We start from the raw sequence: 18,589 nt of genomic DNA on the forward strand, positions 1-18,589 counted from the left end.
TCTAACTTCCCGGTACCTATTTACTGCTGCGTAACAGGGGCATCAGGGTGAAAGAAACTGCTCGCATTTGTTTCCGCCTCCACCGGGGATCGAACCCGGAACCTCAGGACTAGGAATCCGAAGTGCTGTCCTCTCGGCTGTCAGGCCCTTTATGCTGTAGAAGTCTAAATAAGGAACACTTTTGCGGGAAATGGGATATGTGCGGAAAGCCTCCTTAGCAGCAGCACCCGCACACTCATTTAAGGACACACCGATATGGCTGGGAACCCAGTAAAACTCTGTCTTGAATCTGCTGGAGATAAACATCCAATGTTGAATTTTGACTACCACAGGATGGACTGGATTAAAGAACTCCAGAGTCATGAGGGCACTGCAAGAGTCAACTACAACAGCAAATGAAGATTGACAGCAAGAAAGCAGTTGAGGAAGAGTATAAAATTTTTTATAAATTTCTGCCATGAAGATGCTAGTCTCCGAGGGGCAGGCAACACACAGGTGTAGTAAGAAAATACAACGGAGTAGCCTACAGTACATCGCCGGCAGACTTAAGACCCATTTGTGAAGACGGAAATGGAGTGGGAGTGTGAAGAAAAGTGAGCAAGGAAAAGGCATTTCAGAACTGTAGGAAAAGTAAATGCTTTTGTCATGTGGGTCAAGGTTTTACAAAACTTAGGAAGGGGACTCCTCCACGGGGGCAAGGATGGAACGACACGAGGAAAAATATTGGTAACAAACAGAGAGAACCTTGCAATTAAGACAACTGTACAGAAAGATGTAGGTAGTGAAAGGAAACGGTGCCCACAGGAGGAGTAATGGTCAAAGTATGATACAAGTGAGAGCGAGGGTGTTGTAGGGACCACGCAAAGTAGTGAAGACAGCAGCGATCACAGCGATCCTGTAGAGACAGGATGTCGGTCAAACATACAGGCTTAGGATAGGAATCGAACGAAAGGCCCCAGAGCAGAGGCATAACCCAGCATGGTGAAGAGCATCAAGACGACGACGAGTAGAGGGAGGAGCAGGTGAGTAAGCACGACTGCCATAATCGAGTTTAGACACCACGAAAGAGAAAGGTAAAGAGAGGAAAGTGTGCTTATCAGCTGCACAGGAAGTATGGGATAAGACCTTAAATAAGTTAAGAGCCACTCGAGGAACAGAGATATGGGTTGACCAAGACAAGTGTCAAAGATTGACCCCAGAAGTTTAGCAGAATCTTTATACAAAATAGGACTTTCCACTAAGCGACAAAGGGAGGCGAAAACAACCAGTTTCTGAAAGTCATAGCACAAGTCTTAGTTGTCGATAACTAAGCCATGATTGGTGGCCCAGGACAACACAGCATGAATCGCAAGCTGAAGCCACCATTGGAGGAAAGGCAAGTCATCACCTTGACAGCAGATGGTAAGATCATCAACATAAGAGCTGAGAAATTGCCAGAGAGAAGGGAGGAAAGAAGACCATTGAGGGCAACCAGGAAAAAAGAGTAATGCTCAGAACACTACCTTGGGGTACACCTTCGTATTGCTGAAAAGAAGCAGAGTGTGTGGGGTACCAAGCTGCACTCTAAAGAAGTGACTGGAGAGGAAGCTTTGTAGGAAGAGAGGGGGGTTAAAAGGCGCAGTAGTCACAATGAGAGACTTAGCCGCATCAGGGGACGAAGTGGTCACCACTGGGGGCTGGAGGCTCGACCCAACCACAGAGGAGGGAGGGGAGCTGGGGGAAGAAGTTAGGACGGTCAAAGGAGGAGCAAGGTCGGGGCCCAACGCAGCAGGAGCTACAGAGCCTGGTCTTCCAATACAGGCCGACTCGAGGGCTTGGTCGCCCACCCCACGAGCCTGAGAGGGTACAACGGAAACATTTATCGACATAGAGACGAAGAGAAAGAAATTCATCCACGAATGTGCCCCCATACCCACCATGGAGCCACAATTAGAGGCAGGACACCCAACAGGAAGCTATCGCTGATCATGCCGGGGCCCCCTAGGGGTGCGTCGTGAGTATACGCCCCACAAACGCCACCTTAAGAACCGTCAGTCCGTCGAGATTGGGTTCAGCGACGAAAGGGGGATTGACAATAAAAGGTTCCCCTCGCTCGAGACGTTGGGTACTACAGTTCTACGAGTGCAAGAGTATGCCTCCTCAAGCACCCGGGCGTCAAAACAGAAGTAGTCCAAAGAAATAATCCAAAACTAGCAAAAGGTCGGCAGGAAATGACACGCAAATAGGAGAAGAGGGGGGAGAAAAACGAAACATAATGAAAAGGAAAAGCGATCCGGCACAATTAGAGAAAACAGCAGCAGGAGTGCAAGGCCATAAAAGGACAGAGGACTGTCCCACGGAGCATCACACTCCGGCAGCCGCCCACGAAGCCCCCTCACGACGCCAATGGGCCGGATGGGGAGGGGGCAATAGCAAAAGCCGTAATTGAGAAGGGAAGAGGTGGGAATAGAGTTCCAAGAACCACACCAGATGGACACTGACCATACGTTCAAAGATTTTGCAGATGTAACTTATTAGAGCAATGGGGCAGAAGTCCTTAGGGGATGTTCCTAGAAAATCTGGTTTCCAAATAGGAGGAACCACCACCTTAAGCCAGTCCTCAGGGACCGACTACTTCCCCTGCATATGGTTATAAGTATTCAGTAAATACCGAAACGTGCATGGAGGGAAATGGCAAAGCATCTTATAATGAATATCATCTGAGCCCGCTGAAGTAGAACCACAGAGGGCCAGGGCAGATTGGAGTTGAGAGAGGATCATTATAGGGAAACTGAAGATTTGTGGGCAAGATTCAAGAAGGGGCTTACAAGTAAGGAAAGGAGGAGGAAGATGAGAACTGGAGCCAACAGACGAAAAGTGTGAACCTAGTTCAATCGTGACTGACACCGGATCCACCACATTAGAATCACGGAGGTGAAGGTCTGGTAAGATATTTGGAACAAACTTACCCGCTATCTTATGGATTTTCTTCCAGATCAAAGTCAGAGGAAAGTCAGTTGTAATGGAGGGGAGATAAGATTTCCAACTCTCAGGTTTAGCTGTACGGATGGCTTAGTGTCTGTATTTTACTGTATTTTCGAAAGGCGAGTGTGGTGGCCTGCCGGTCCTTTAAAAACAAACCAAGAGAATCAGGCATCTGTCGGCATCGGTGTTTCTTCCAGGCTGCACACTAACAGGAGACAGCTTGAGCACAGTCTGCATTCCACCAGGGAATGCACTTCCACGTATCCTGGGAGGCACAGCAAGAAACAGGGCAGAGGGCAGCGTCGAAAAAAGTGTCATGAAAAAGGAGGAGGGCTCGAGGAAGAGGAAGATCAGAGAGGTCGGAAATGGTAGCACACAAGGTGAATGGATTCCAGCCAGCCTTGGCAAGCTGCCACCTAGGGAAGGAGAGGGAAGGGTGAAAAGAGTATGTGATAAGGATGGAGAAATGGTCACCAATTGGAGGTCAAGAACCCACTATGTGAAATCTAAATAAAGAGAAGATGAGCAGAGAGAAAGATCAAGACAGGAAAGGGTGCAAGTGCATGAGTCAACATGAGTGGGTCCACCAGAATTCAGAAGAGACAAAAGAAGAAAGGACAAATGGTTCGAGAAGGCAGCCCCAGGGGTTTGTCAGAACATCTCCCCAGAGGGTAAGCCGACAGTTAAAATCCCCCAAAAGCAGCACCAGTTCTGGTAAGGAGTTCAACAGGTGTTTAAGATCAGGAAGAGAAAGTGGGACATTTGGGGGGAGAAAAATGGAACAAACTGTGTACCATATCTTTGTACCACAAAGATAAGGGCCACAGAACACTGAATGAGTGACTGAAAAAGTAGGGGGTCAAAGGGAATATAATGATGGATCAAGAGAGCAGTAGAGTTATGGGCCCCAGCAAAAGCTGGAGGGGAGAAGAGAGAAAGGAATAACCATTGAAGTGACCAGAACAAGCATCAAGCATCAGCTCCTGGAGTCAAGAGGTGAAAACTGCATGATCAAAAGTTGGAGTTCATGGAAGTTGGCATAAAAACCACAAATATTCCATTGAAGAAAAGACACTGTCAAAAATAGAGAACAGAAACAGATATAACAAGGGATAATAGATAACACGAACATAGGCAAAGAACAAGACAGTAGACTAAGGAACATTATGATTAGTGAAATCGGGATTCCGAGGCATAGGCAAATCTAGCAAGACGACTGAGTCAAGGGAGCGGGAGGATAGACCAGAGGCGGACTGACAGAGTCCAGAGTGGGAGGAGGCATCGGAGAGGGGCAGTGAAGGGAATTGGGGGGGGGGGGGGAGGGGGAGAGAGGACAAACAGGGTAGTGCACTGGATTAAGAGGCAGAATCCAAGAGAGAATCAAGGACAAAGGTAACCTCCGTAGTTGGGACAGGCGACTCCTCCATTGAAATGGGAAGGGGATGCAGGGATAAAGTCTGAAGGTGAGGAACATAGTGATGTCTTCTAACCTGCCGGGAAGGAAGAAGTAGAGGAGCCAGGTTTACATTTCTGATTGAGAGAGACAGACGTACTAGCAGCCTCTACAGTCTCAACAGGAGAAAGAATGGGAGCGGTCAACACGAATACTGCTGGGAAGAGGACGGACAATGGCCTGGACAAACAGGTGTTGTGGAAGGCCAAAAGACAGAAGAGAGGGCTAAGGAGGAGGATTGGGGTGAGAAGGGAAAGAAGGCACAGGAGAAGGGAAAGAAGGCACAGGAGAAGGGAAAGGAAGGAAACACCAGATGGAGAACCAGCAGGAAGACCCTCTGGCCCAGAATGCAAAGGACCAGGTGAGGTGGTGTCGGGGTCCAAGGCCTGAAAACAGTTGCAGAACTTAGAAAATGGGAGAGGGCAAAAGAGAGAAAGAGAAAAGATGGTGAACCTGGCATCTTGCCTCAGGAAACAATAAATGATAGCGATGTTTCAAATTCAGGATAGCTTCCTCAAATTTGTAGTGCTCACATGCGCGGGAGAAGGCAGGGTGGGCATCACCACATTTGATGCAATGAGCTTGGGAAGAAGAGCACTCCACCTTAGAATGACCCAAGTCTCCACACAAGGGGCATTAGACCTTACTTGTGCACTAGAATAGACCATGCTCAAATCTCCAGCACCTACTGCAGAGCCTAGGAGAGGGGATGTACTCCTGAACAGAGCATCTGGCACCAGCAAGAATGACAGAAGATGGAAGAGACCTATCAAACGTGACCTTCACAACGCGAAGAGGCTGACAACGACCACGAGGGAGTCGAGTATGGCATGATCCAGGTATGATCCAGGGTGCAGGTGCCTGCACAATCCTGCGCAGGCACCAAGTCTCTGGCTGGCCCGCTACTTTTGGCCAGGTGAATTTGAACCTGCTGGTACCAAGAATGGTAATGTTGCACTCTGACAATGAAAGAAGGTGGGAATAATTTAGGTAACAATATACAGACAGCCACATGCATTGCAAACATAAGTTATCTGAAACTTCCAGTTTCACAATTGGGGTTAGTTCTGGAAGCGTGAGGTTCGCATAAAATAGTTGGGGAAACTCATTGGGCAATTGTCCGCCAGGCCTCGTGGTGGTCTGGGTTTGGGAGATGGCCTAGTTTGCCCACTGATCATGTCGGTCACCACTAGAGAGTGCCTTATCTTGAGGTTATTTTGAGTTGATTTCGGGGCTTTAGTGTCCCCGCGGCCCGGTCCTCGACCAGGCCTCCACCCCCAGGAAACAGCCGGTGATAGCTGATTAACTCCCAGGTACCTATTTACTGCTAGGTAACAGGGGCATAGGGTGAAAGAAACTGCCCATCGTTTCTCGCCGACACCCGGAACTGAACCCGGGACCACAGGATCACGTGTCCAGCGTGCTGTCCGCTCGGCCGGTCGGCTCCCCTTCTTCTAGTGTCTTCTACACTATGACATCACAGATTCACGGCTCATTGTTCCCCATTGTTTTGATTTGTTCCGAGACTGGAGTGTTTATTCCGTGACTTTGTTGAATATATCTGCACAATCTGTGAACGTCCGTGCACCAAGTCAGCTCCAAATGCACCCATTGTGTCAGTGAAAGCATCAACAAGCGGGATATATAAAAGAGGTCAGTTGTGACATTTGAGAAGAAAGTTAAAATAATTAAGAAGGTGGAGAGCAGAGTCCTGAGAAGTGTCATGTGCAATGGATATGGCATTAGCCACAGTACAAATACAAATACAAAGTACTGTACTGTTTTTGATCATCTTAAAGCTAAACTATCATTTTTTACAATTTATCTAGAAGTGAAAGTGATAAAGCAATACAAAATAGAAAGGTAGTAAGTAAAGCAAAAGTGGAGAGTGTTGATAATGCAGTGTGGGAGTGGTACAAACAGAAGCGTGAGGTGACAAAGAAGCCAGTGGCAGGCTGGCTGCTCATGGAAAAGGGGCCCCTGAATTTCACCAAACAATGAAAATTCCTGAGGCTATCTCTTGCTAAAACCCCCCAAGCTATCTCTGGCTGGCAATCTAATGAGCTAGCCATCTACCAGCAGGTTTACTTGGACAGTGAGGGCGGGAGGGAGAGTGCCAGCGAGGGCGGGAGGGAGAGCGCCAGCGAGGGCGAGAGGGAGAGCGGCAGTGAGAATCGTAGGCAATGAGGGACAGTGGTAGTGAGGGAGAATTGAGGAAAATTTGAACTGTACAGTATAAAAAGTTTTTGAAAACAGAGTGAAGGGAATGAAACAAATAAATTAAAAGAGTCTTTTGCAAAGGCTTCCAAGAAGCCTTTGCTCACATTGCACCACCTGCACCTCACTCGTCACATGTTGACCCAAATGCTTCAACATCTGAGGTTACCTCATCAATCATTATTAATCTCCACTTCAGTCAACCCAATACCATCAACATCCACCACCACCTCTTCCATGTAAATAACAATGCTCCTTCAACAATGATCATCAAGATAACATGTGGATCAGGACTTCTCTTTTAAGCGAGCATAAACAAAATACTGTCGCATTAATGCTATGAACCTGTTTATTTTTTTTACCTAGATTTACATTCCACTTTTACAAACTTACAGGTTAACCAACAAGTCTCTGCCCCGAGGGGTTCGCAAAGCACATGGTCATCTGCACATGTTTATAGTGGTGACATTCTTTGATACGTGGGCGATACGACCATGTAGCCGGGCACCAGCACTTGGGTGGTCAAATACTGTACTTGGTTAGAGCTGTAAGTTCAGCCACCTTCATATTTTACATAATAGCTTAAAGTACAGTACTGCATACAAGTCCTGTAGTATAGCAGTCTAAGTTGATGCCTCTCAATCAAGGGTTTTAGGTTCGAATCCATGGTAAGAGATGGTTGAGCAAGTTCCCTTATATCTGACATCTCTTATTCATCTAGTAGCAAATAGATACCCAGAAGCGAGACATTTGATGTGGATAAAAACATGGGAACTGAACTGTTCACCAGTTCTAATTTCTGTCCAATGGGTAAGAAAAAGACTAGAGTTTTGAAAATAATGTGATCCTGTTATATAAAACGTCCTTTGCCACCAGCCAGAGATATGTATATTTATATATTATTTTGTTAAATTGGTGGTTTACTAATGCATACATGAAATGAGCAGCATTGTGCAGCCAGGTATAAAAACTCTGGACGGAACAAGTCACCAAAAAGGCATAACATGAATCCAAGAATACACTAACGTAATAAATGCTGTGCCTTAATACAAAATATCTCTCATATCATGTGCTGTACATTCAATGTACTTGGTAACAAACAGAGAAAATCACTTGGTTTGAAATTAGAAAAAAAATTAAAGTTTCCTTGACAATTCATGAATATAAAGTAATCATCTATTTCAATATGCAGGCAACAATAATGGAGAAAAACTGAATGAAGGTTGCATTCAAAGTGCACCAAATGCTAAGAGCAAAACAAAAAACACATCTTAAGACTCCCAAATACAGTAGAGTAATAAATAAAAGCTATTCAAAACAGCTAATACTTCAGATAAAGTAGATTACTCTTTTTTGTAAAATCAGACAGTAATAAGCAAGAATAAAGGAAAGTATTTTCAACAATTCCAGCTGCCTCTTAAAAAAAAAAAATCTTAAAGTTAGATTTAGCTTGTATGTTATAACATTGATTTTCAGACAATTGCAAAGAAAATTCAGTGAAATCTTACATTAACTATTCCATCATACTACAAAGTCAAATTAGGTTACCATGACTCACCAGGAGGGCATCTCTGTCCCAAATTGTGTTTTGCTGATGGAGTAAAGGGAGGTTCAGGAATAAAATGTTTTGCCGAATGTTTAGGAGACATGCAGGACAGTAACCTTATTAATGAAGAATAATTGTATATACAAGGCTTTGAGTGTAGATATGTAAGCAAGGGACACATTTGCTCCCTTAAGCCAAGTAATGGTGTTTGCTCAGTGAAGGAAGTTTAATGTACCGCATCAGTACAACATTAAACTTGCCAGACGTCTTTCTCTAGGGTTACATTGGTGCAAGGGAGAAGCTAAACATTTAAATAATTTTGTCAAGCTGCAAGCAGCCGCATCAAAAAGCCTGGTTGATCAGACCAGCAACTAGAAGGCCTGGTCAGAGACTGGGCCAAGGGGACGTTGATCCTCGGAATCAACAGGTTGTCAGGTAGTCTGAAATGATCTTTAAAAGACTACGTGCTACTCAACACTAAGCCCTTCCAAGTACTACGTGGCATCAAGGCACTGTCAATTCACCAGCGATTAACTGGATGGCCACCACCTCATTCTGATAGATAGGAAATTCCCTCAAAGTAAAATCAGTGCAGAAGGAATGGAATGAAAGCAAACAATTGCTCAAAAATAAATTTGTTTATGATTATAAACCTGATTTCTGAGCTGTACCATTACTACTACCTTAGGCAAGTTAGAGAAGGTTAACCCAGAAGGTTAAAACTACCAATAATAAAGGCAATTCAAATTTGTTTGAACTTGCATGTGGAGCCGACTGATAATGGATGAAGCTGCAGTAAAGGGAGGCAATCCACTTACCAGGAGACTCAAATGTTATTTAGAACCTGCCCCAAAAGTCCTCTGAAAAAAAAAAAAAGCTTTGGTATACAAATCTTAGGGAAGTACTGGGACACAAACGTACACTTCAATCTCCAACATCCTAGAGCCTCTGAGTGCAGAACACCACGCAACATTTTCAGTTAGGCAATTTGCCATAGATCATAAGCATCGGGATAAGCCTGCGACTGGCAAAGATTGACTGGTGTGTGCAACAGGTGGTAGAAACTGGCCTTGGAACAAGGCACTATGTTAAGTTACAGATGACATTACTTTAAAAGCAACAAAAAGCCCAAAGACAATACTGTATGCGAGAAAATAGTAGAGAAGGAAAGCTAGACAAATTAATATGGACATATGAACTAGACAACCCATGGCAGGAGTAAGAAGCAGGATTCAGCAGAAATACTGGGCAGAGAAGGATGCCTCGGCACCAATCTTAGGTTTACCCCTGTTCACCCAACAGTAATCAAGATGGTTGCAAACTGAATGGTGTATCAGGGAAAAAATAAGCCTCCCCAACCCATAAAAATGGAAATGGGGAAGAATCTGCAATGAACCCAATGCCAATATTTCAGTGCATGAGCCCTTAGCTTAGCAGCATTATACAAACTGCCAAGACTGGGGTTCTAGCAGTCACAACCCATATCTGACAGTCGATACACATTGCCAAAAACCACCCTGCACCAAATGGGAGGAATGCTGATTACAACATTGCTCACCATCAAGCTCCAAACACTGTTTAGGACCCTGAAAAACGGCACCATCTAAATTACACTACTCCTCGTGGTTAACTTGAGACCACATACTCAGCCACTGTATATACTAGGTCACAGGGTGTCTAGTCCAGTCTACAGTAGAAATAAAATAGCCAGTTGTCTAGTGTTCTAGAAGGAAACGAAGGAAACTCATGACAAACAAAAACTCGACAAATACAATGGTCAAATATGACCTAACACACACACACACAATGGCATACATATTCACACTAAAGGTGATACGGCAACCAGATAAAGTATACACACAGCACAATTAACTACATCCTGGCACAAAGTTCTAAAAAACTGCAAAAGTAATAAGAAAACTAACCCCCCCCCCCACAGGCACTAACAGCATAACAGATGATAACTCTGTAAACTGTGGGTTGCCAAGTGCAAAGATGCACAATGCTTGTGAACACACATGCACAGGCAGCACCACGACCCCACTGGCCAAGTTTCTAAGGACAGAAAACAAATTACTTGACCAAGTTTTGCTTGTGTGCATATCCACCAACCTACAGTGCATACAAAAACAATCTACAGGAATGTAAGATGGGCAAAATCATAGAATGTAGAATAAGAATGTCAATATGTAGGGGCTGCCGTGTAGTGGCAGCAACTGGGCCACCTAGTGATTAGCAAAGCACCCAGTTGGTAGTCCCCGATGCCAAGTAGAACTTTCAAAGACCTTGAAGGTAATTTAGTGAGCCTTTTCGAGGTCATTCTGGGCTAGACTGAACATTTTTTCAGCATTTCCTTTGCACCAATAAAACCAAACAGGTACAGTATTTGAAGACATACCCAGTGTGCCAGTGAGGAATGTTGAAGTATTGTTACTATGTACAGTCCTATTTGAGATCAGCAAGGCCTTGCCTAAGGAAGCAACTGAGTAGCATCACTCAGAAATTGGGTTTAACATCTAGTGTGAATTATTTTGTCGATGGCACAAGACCAGACAACTAACTGAATTCTTATACTTAACTCTGAAAATTTAACCCGAGATTTAGCATTAATATTCTGAAATTTGTGGACAAGTCATCATTATTTTAAAACTTAATTTTATAATTCTTAAAACTAATTTGTAATAGCCATATTAATTTTAAATTCTTAAATCTAATTTGTAATATTAGCCATATTAATTTAAAGGTCTTAAAACTAATTTGAGATACAGAATTAACCAGTCTTAGGAACTAGAGTCAACATGGGTGAGCTTCCAGTCGTCGTTTGATAGTGCTGTTAACATTTAGGAGCAACACGCTTCTTGTTCCAAAGTGAGGCAATTTTCAAGTTTAGTATATTTATTAGCAGGAAAAAAACTGCCATTTTATAAAAACCTCAAGATGAACAGTTTATTGATAGACGGTTAATATTTAATAAAATATCTATATTATCAAAATACACTTTACCATAAAGCTTGTAGATAGAGAGAAAAAAGACGTCTAGAATCAAGCTTGCTTTCAGCTTGTATGCACAATACTAGCTTCTTAGGACACATGTTCTCTGATGAACAAGCTTGACGAAGAAACAGTCTAGAACCACCATTATTTACACAATGAAATCACACTAACATGATGTATCCGTGAGAAAATCTTTGCAGGAGGACAGCGGGATCCAACCAGGTTCCCGGATCACCCCCCAGATGTGAACTTTAACGTACAGACGACGACATGCTTGAAGAATATCGTGATCCATAGGTAAAGGCACATGTCTGGGATGACCCAGAATGCTGGCTCAATCCCAATGTACTGCTTGGAAGACTTTCTCGCCATTATTTATCGTGTACTGTGCTACATTAAAGCATTCCAGGTAATAGGGGTAGACAAAGCTAAAATATTCATTCAATAGCAGTTTGACACACAGTTTTCTAGTGTATTATCCTGGGTTTTAATTCTATTGTTCTTCAAAATTATTGAATGAGTAAAACTGCCATTTTATAGGACAAAATATGCACTACGGAAGCCTCTAAAACATTCATTAAAATGTTACCACTGGAGTACCTCTCCCTCTGTTGCGTCATCCGAATCGGACTAAACAAACATGAATAAAATAATGCGTTAGGAATAAGTGTGTTAGTGTATAAGCACAACTCAAATGACATTTGATATTAGTAATATTGAAAAATTAAATTGTAATCAAATTAAATGTACTATTAGATCTTTTCATAATATTGAAAATAAAGCCAAAATTACATAATAGCCTCATACTGTGTTACTATTCAACATTTAGTAATTGTTTTGCCTTTAAAGTAACAAGTGATTATTACAGCAAGTGATCTATTATCCATAACCAGTGGGTCCGATGAATCCTGAAAATCCAATTAGAGATAAAAGAATTATAAAAATGCAATGCCAAGCCTTGAAGACTACTTGGCACCGAGGTGAATAACTACTGAATAGCAATAGTTACTCAACTACTGCTGTGTATAGAACATTAATACGGTATACAACATTAAGCCTATGGTTATTGGTCTCAGCCTATGGTTATTGGTATTTGCAGCATCTCTTAGCTTTTTAACTGTATACAAAGAGCTTACCTTATTATCAAATACAAATATACAAATATCATATACAGAGAGATTATTATCCCCTCACAATGCACCTAAACAATTATTGGCTATCTGCAAAGGAGATTGTATAAAAAAAATCTAGCAATGACATTGATGTAGAATTAGTTATACATAATGCACTATGTATGCATGCAGCAGTGTGTGTGTGTGTGTGTGTGTGTGTGTGCGTGCATGTTTTTACTGTATTTCTATCTAGCATAAATTTCCAATTATGTACACCATGAAAATTACACAAATGAAGCAACATCAGCAGCACATTATAGTCCTTAAACTATGCAGACCCTCACTAATTTTCTCCTATGTTCCCTCCATTTCAATATTTTCTGCACAACCCTCATAATTGTTGCAGTTTATGTCACCATCAAATTCTTCTCGCACAACTTGCTATATAGGTTGTTACAATTTGTTAGGTGTTAAAACTTGTTCGAACGTTGCAGCAACGTCATAGTTTCGGCGTGTGTTTGGCGGGTACTGCCTTCATATTTTTGTGACTATCCAGTTCCCTTATACTTTCTCTCTGACTTATTCTTTTCCAACTTGAAGTTTGTTGAACCATACAGATACCATTCTCTTCTTATCCACTTGAGAGGGAAGACTGCCAGTGATTACATAATCACGGTCACTAACTTCCCTATTAATTTATTCACAAAGTGAAGTTGGTCCTAACCTCTCGTGTTGTCCCCACCCCCCCTCATCCATATTCTCTCACTCTTCAACCAGCTTCTTGACCAGACTATCTCAGTTCTACAATGTAATCGAACACTATAATACAGCAGGCAGTGTGCGTGCACGTGGGTTTTTGTGAATGTGTGTACAATGAACACAGTATAAGCAGGTATGTATAATGTGTACAGTAAATGTGTGAATAAATGTCTTGCTCTATACCCAGAACCCTTGAAAAGGTTTGGCACAATGAACACTGGTAGTCAGTTTTTTGTGTTCCCTTTTTGATGAAACTTTACATAAATTTATATGAATATTACAATCAACTTTCAGGATAATTACTTAACCCTCAGAGAGCACAATTCTTTCAGTCCTTGGTCATCACCGACAACAATTAAAAAAACAAAAATAATCAATCCTGAGGAGAATGCAGTGAAATCCGGATCTTCATGAAAATAACAATTGTATTATTTTGAATAACAAAATTGTTTCCTTTATATGACATTTTGGTTCATGTGTTCTCTAGGGAAAACAAGTTATATTTACATCTTGCATTATTAAAAGTAACTCGTTGGGTTTGGGTACAAATATATATATATATACGCTACTGTATTCACAAAACGGAAAATACATTACAGTATATACTGTATGAGCTCATTTATCCAAATTCTGCTAAACCAGATATTGGGGTTTCTAGTTCAAGTTCTAGAAGCAGCACGGGGACTAGTTCAGTCCGCGTACTGCTTCAATTATTTTCTCAAATATCACGTTATTGTAATTATCTAAGTGTAGTTACAGGATGAGAGCTACACTCCTAGTATCCTCTCTTCCAAGTATTTTGTCATACAACACTTTGAAACTGCTGATGGTTTTGGCCTCCACCACCACAACCTTAATTTGTTCCAATCATCTGCCACTGTTTGCAAAAGAAAACTTTGTAATATAGTTTTAAGTACCTTTGTGTCTTTAGCTTGAATCTGTTTCCTTGTCCTTGAAGTTGCTGGTTTCAGGAATTCCTCTTTGTCGATTTGGTCAATTCCTGTTGGTGTTTTGTAAGTGGTGATCATATCACCTCTTTCTTCTATCTTCTAGCTTTGGCATATTTAACACCTCTAGCCTCTTTTTGTAACTCTTGGTTTCAGTTCCAGAAGCCATTTTTAGCATGCCTGTGCACCTTTTCCAGTTTACTGATGTGCTCTGTGAGACATGGGCACTATATAATTACTGCATATTCCTATTTTGGTCTCACAAAAGTCATGAACAGTTTCTTTAGTATTTCACCATCCGTGTAATTAAAAGCGATTCTGAAGTTGGAAAGCGATGCATACGCCCCTTGCACAATGTTCTTTGTGTGTTCCTGTGGTGACTGTGTGTAATTACCTAAGTAAGTAATTACCTAAGTGTAGTTACAGGATGAGAGCTACGCTCGTGGTGTCCCGTCTTCCCAGCACTCTTTGTCATATAACGCTTTGAAACTACTGACGGTCTTGGCCTCCACCACCTTCTCACTTAACTTGTTCCAACCGTCTACCACTATTTGCGAAGGTGAATTTTCTTATATTTCTTCGGCATCTGTGTTTAGCTAGTTTAAATCTATGACCTCTTGTTCTTGAAGTGCCAGGTCTCAGGAATCCTTCCCTGTCGATTTTATCAATTCCTGTTACTATTTTGTACGTAGTGATCATATCACCTCTTTTTCTTCTGTCTTCTAGTTTTGGCATGTTTAATGCTTCCAACCTCTCCTCGTAGCTCTTGCCCTTCAGTTCTGGGAGCCACTTCGTAGCTTGTCTTTGCACCTTTTCCAGTTTGTTGATGTGCTTCTTTTTTTTTTTTTGCGTGCGTGCGTGCGTGCGTGCGTGCGTGCGTGCGTGTGTGTGTGTGTGTGTGTGTGTGTGTAATTACCTAAGTGTAATTACCTAAGTGTAGTTACAGGATGAGAGCTACGCTCGTGGTGTCCCGTCTTCCCAGCACTCTTTGTCATATAACGCTTTGAAACTACTGACGGTCTTGGCCTCCACCACCTTCTCACTTAACTTGTTCCAACCGTCTACCACTCTATTTGCGAAGGTGAATTTTCTTATATTTCTTCGGGTGTGTGTGTGTGTGTGTGTGTGTGTGTGTGTGTGTGTGTGTGTGTGTGTGTGTGTACATAAATATAAATTTATATCTTAACTGTATGTATTATACAATTTAGTTCTATGGTAAACCATGCACATTTTATGAAAGGCATCACAACCACCATACTCACAAATTTGGTATGAAAAGATCTAATGAACATACACGTTGACTTTTCCTACGTAGTCCCACAAACAAGTTTACAGCCATTTCACGGCTGAACAACATTTGTCAACATCTCAACTATTGCAATTTTAAAAAACAACACTACCCACTATGCACTTTGCTAAATACTATATACTCTATTTTATTCAATGCAATATGTGCTTTATTCAATGCAATATGTGCTTTATTCAATGCAATATGTGCTTTATTCAATGCAATATGTGCTTTATTCAATGCAATATGTGCTATATTTAATACACTATGCTCTATTTTATTAAATACACTATGCACTATTTTATTAAATGTACTATGTATTTTATTAAATGTACTATGTATTTTATTAAATGTACTATACTATGTATTTTATTAAATGTACTATACTATGTATTTTATTAAATGCACTACTGTATGTACTTTATTCAATGCACTACTATATGTACTTTATTCAATGCACTATGTACTTTATTCAATACACTGCATACTATGTATTTTAACCACTCAACTGCGCCGCATTACAACACCCCGATGGTGCACCGAAAACTAATTATTTCCAAAAATTATTTTCTCTTCATATATTGTTAAAATGCCATCTCTGATCACGGGAAATAAATAAAATATTATGTATGACATACTTTAGCTATGATCGAGCTAAGAAGTTGAGCAATTTATGGGCGCTGAGTGAATAGGCATAAGGATATGCTTGCTCCAGCAACCTAGGGGCGGGAGGCAGTTGCCAAGAATATAATTTGTTAGAATTATTTCAGTCTCATTTCGTCTCTGGTTGTTTGCTGTAATATTATTCAAAAGTGTATAATTTGTGAAATTTATATAGCTAAATGTGTAAAACATTGCAATGCTACAAAATAAGGGGCTCATATATGGTGACATGTATATTATAGTCTAAAATCAATCAGTGGTTTTGCTATTATTATACTGTACTATATACACGTTATATATAACTATCTACGCTTTTTGTGCACCATAATGAATCACAAAGATCGTGTGTTGAGAGAGTATACCCACACACAACATGAATCCAAGGTTAGCCTAGCGGCCGAGAGCTGAGTGGGTCAGCGGCTGTCCCTAACACATTTTTACATAATTATTTCAGTGTCTGAATGGTTTTATTTCTAGTTTTTTTACAATAATATTACTCAATAGTGTGCAATTTGTGGAATTCATATAGTTAAAAGTGTAGAACTTCACTATTCTCAAAAATATGGGGCTCTTATTTACTGTAGTGACAAGTATATTATATACTTAAATCACACACACATGGAGCCACATGATACGAGCAGATGACGCCAGCAGTTGCGTGATGCATGACAATGCCCCAATATTTTACACATTGCCCTTCGAGATACTTGAGGCGATACTTGAATAATATACTGTACTACCCTCGAGAAGTTGACATAATAGCACTGCAGGTTTGGAATCAGGATGATAAACTGATAATTGTAAATGCCTACAGCCCACCAGCAAGCAACACATGGACAATCTTGAGGTTATCTTGAGATGATTTTGGGGCTTTAGTGTCCCCCCGGCCCGGTCCTCAACCAGGCCTCCACCCCCAGGAAGCAGCCCGTGACAACTGACTAACACCCAGGTACCTATTTTACTGCTAGGTAACAGGGGCATAGGGTGAAAGAAACTCTGCCCATTGTTTCTCGCCGGCGCCCGGGATCGAACCCGGGACCACAGGATCACAAGTCCAGCGTGCTGTCCGCTCGGCCGACCGGCTCGACAAAGGAGGAACTAGATATCAAATGAGAGGGCATCATAATAGTCATGAAAGTGATTATAGTAAAAGCAGGTAAAGATAAATCACATTTGTTGGTACTTGGGGACTTCAACTTGAAAGGAAACCAAGCTCAAGAAGCTCAGGAATATGCACACCAGTAGAATGATGGGGGAGAGGTGGACACAGAGCCGAAGCGCAACCACTGCATGCACAACTAGAAGAGTACAATGGGGTGGGTAGAAACTTACCAGAACTACTGACGATACCTTGGCAGCGATGAGGAACACACACACCAATTCATGTACCTCCCCACCCCTTTCATAAGGAACATAACCCAAACCTGAGACATGTCACACAAAAGTGAACAACAGTCACTGGTAAGAAAAAGAGTGCATTAACTAAATTAAAAATGCCCAAAAAAACTGGATGAGAAGTGATAAACTTTCAACCGAGCAGCCGCAATATGCAAAGAGTGGGTAACAACAAACCACAGCTGTGGGATGGTGCGCCACAATAGGAACGCCACCCTGGTGGCCAGTTGTAGTAACTCAAACTGTATGGCAAAATTCTTGCAAAAATATAAACAAAACCACTGATCTGAGAAGAGGGAAGAGCAGGTGTACCAAAAGCACCAGAAAATAATGTGCAATAAATGTATCATGAACCAAACGAGAAAGTTGTTAAATTAATAAACACCCATCCCAGGACAAAACATCCAAGCAAAAAGATGGATGCGCCTGACACGAAGGTGCGAAAATCATGCCTTCACATACAGTAATATTAATTCAGAAAGGGAAAGAGGGGATGAAAACCCCCTAACCTGCAGCAACAACCCTTGCCCAGAAGGCACAAGGGCCCAAGCAGGGGTAAAAAGTAGCCCAAACGCTCCAAGCAGACTTTCCCCAACAAAGGCCTTGGGGCAGAGCCCTCTCTCACACCCACCACTCCTGAAGAAAAGGCAGTATCCAGGGAATAAGGTTCCAAGAAGGGAGTCTGCTGGATTGACCCCGAAATCTTGGTGGGAAAAATCAGGCTCAACCACCACCGTGCCCAAATTGGAAGGGGCAGCCCCCGAAGTCATCCGAGCCTCATCCCACGCTAAACTCTTCTGCCCTGACCCCGAAACCGACATTCAGAGGCTAGAAGCAGTTGGTGAAGGAGCATGGCGAACCATGCCCACCTGGGTAGGAAGCAGGGGAATGGAAGGAACCAAAGTCGAAGTGACCAATGCCCCTAAATCCTGGTCCCTAAAACCCAAGCGGGACAGCTCGGAGGCCTCTAACCGGGCAACCAATCAGGCTCATTGCAGTAAGGATAATCGAGCATTCAATGCAGCTGCTGCCTGATCCCTGAGATCAACAGACAAGGCATGAGGAAAGTAAAGTACAAGCGGGGAACAAGGTTTGCAAAACTCCGGGTCGGTGGTGTCCCCGACCCAACAGGCAGCATGACGGGAGGCAGTACGGATGACCGTTGCAGGGACAATGAACTACCTTCGACTTCGCACAAGGCGAGAGTAAGCTCGGAAGAAGTAGCCATTGTACCACCGAGCCCACAGGTTT

The 18,589-nt window shown here is 42.3% G+C and overlaps 1 protein-coding gene across 13 annotated transcripts in view; it reads right to left on the reverse strand.

Annotated features, from left to right (window-relative positions):
- Positions 1–18,589, reverse strand: part of Pfk (ATP-dependent 6-phosphofructokinase) — a 165,685-nt gene that overhangs the window by 38,484 nt on the left and 108,612 nt on the right. For 6 of the 13 annotated variants that reach the window (XM_069337695.1, XM_045764814.2, XM_045764805.2 and 3 more), the window contains one exon: positions 8,193–8,225. The exons of 5 other annotated variants lie outside the window; for them this stretch is intronic. In XM_069337695.1, coding sequence (XP_069193796.1) covers positions 8,193–8,225 — 33 coding nt within the window. Of the gene's footprint in view, positions 1–8,192; positions 8,226–11,774; positions 11,805–18,589 lie in introns of all 13 variants that reach the window. 2 more of the 13 variants (XM_069337693.1, XM_045764809.2) reach the window with 1 other exon arrangement.

The sequence above is a fragment of the Procambarus clarkii genome, chromosome 38, assembly GCF_040958095.1.
Source record: "Procambarus clarkii isolate CNS0578487 chromosome 38, FALCON_Pclarkii_2.0, whole genome shotgun sequence".
Lineage (NCBI taxonomy): Eukaryota > Metazoa > Arthropoda > Malacostraca > Decapoda > Cambaridae > Procambarus > Procambarus clarkii.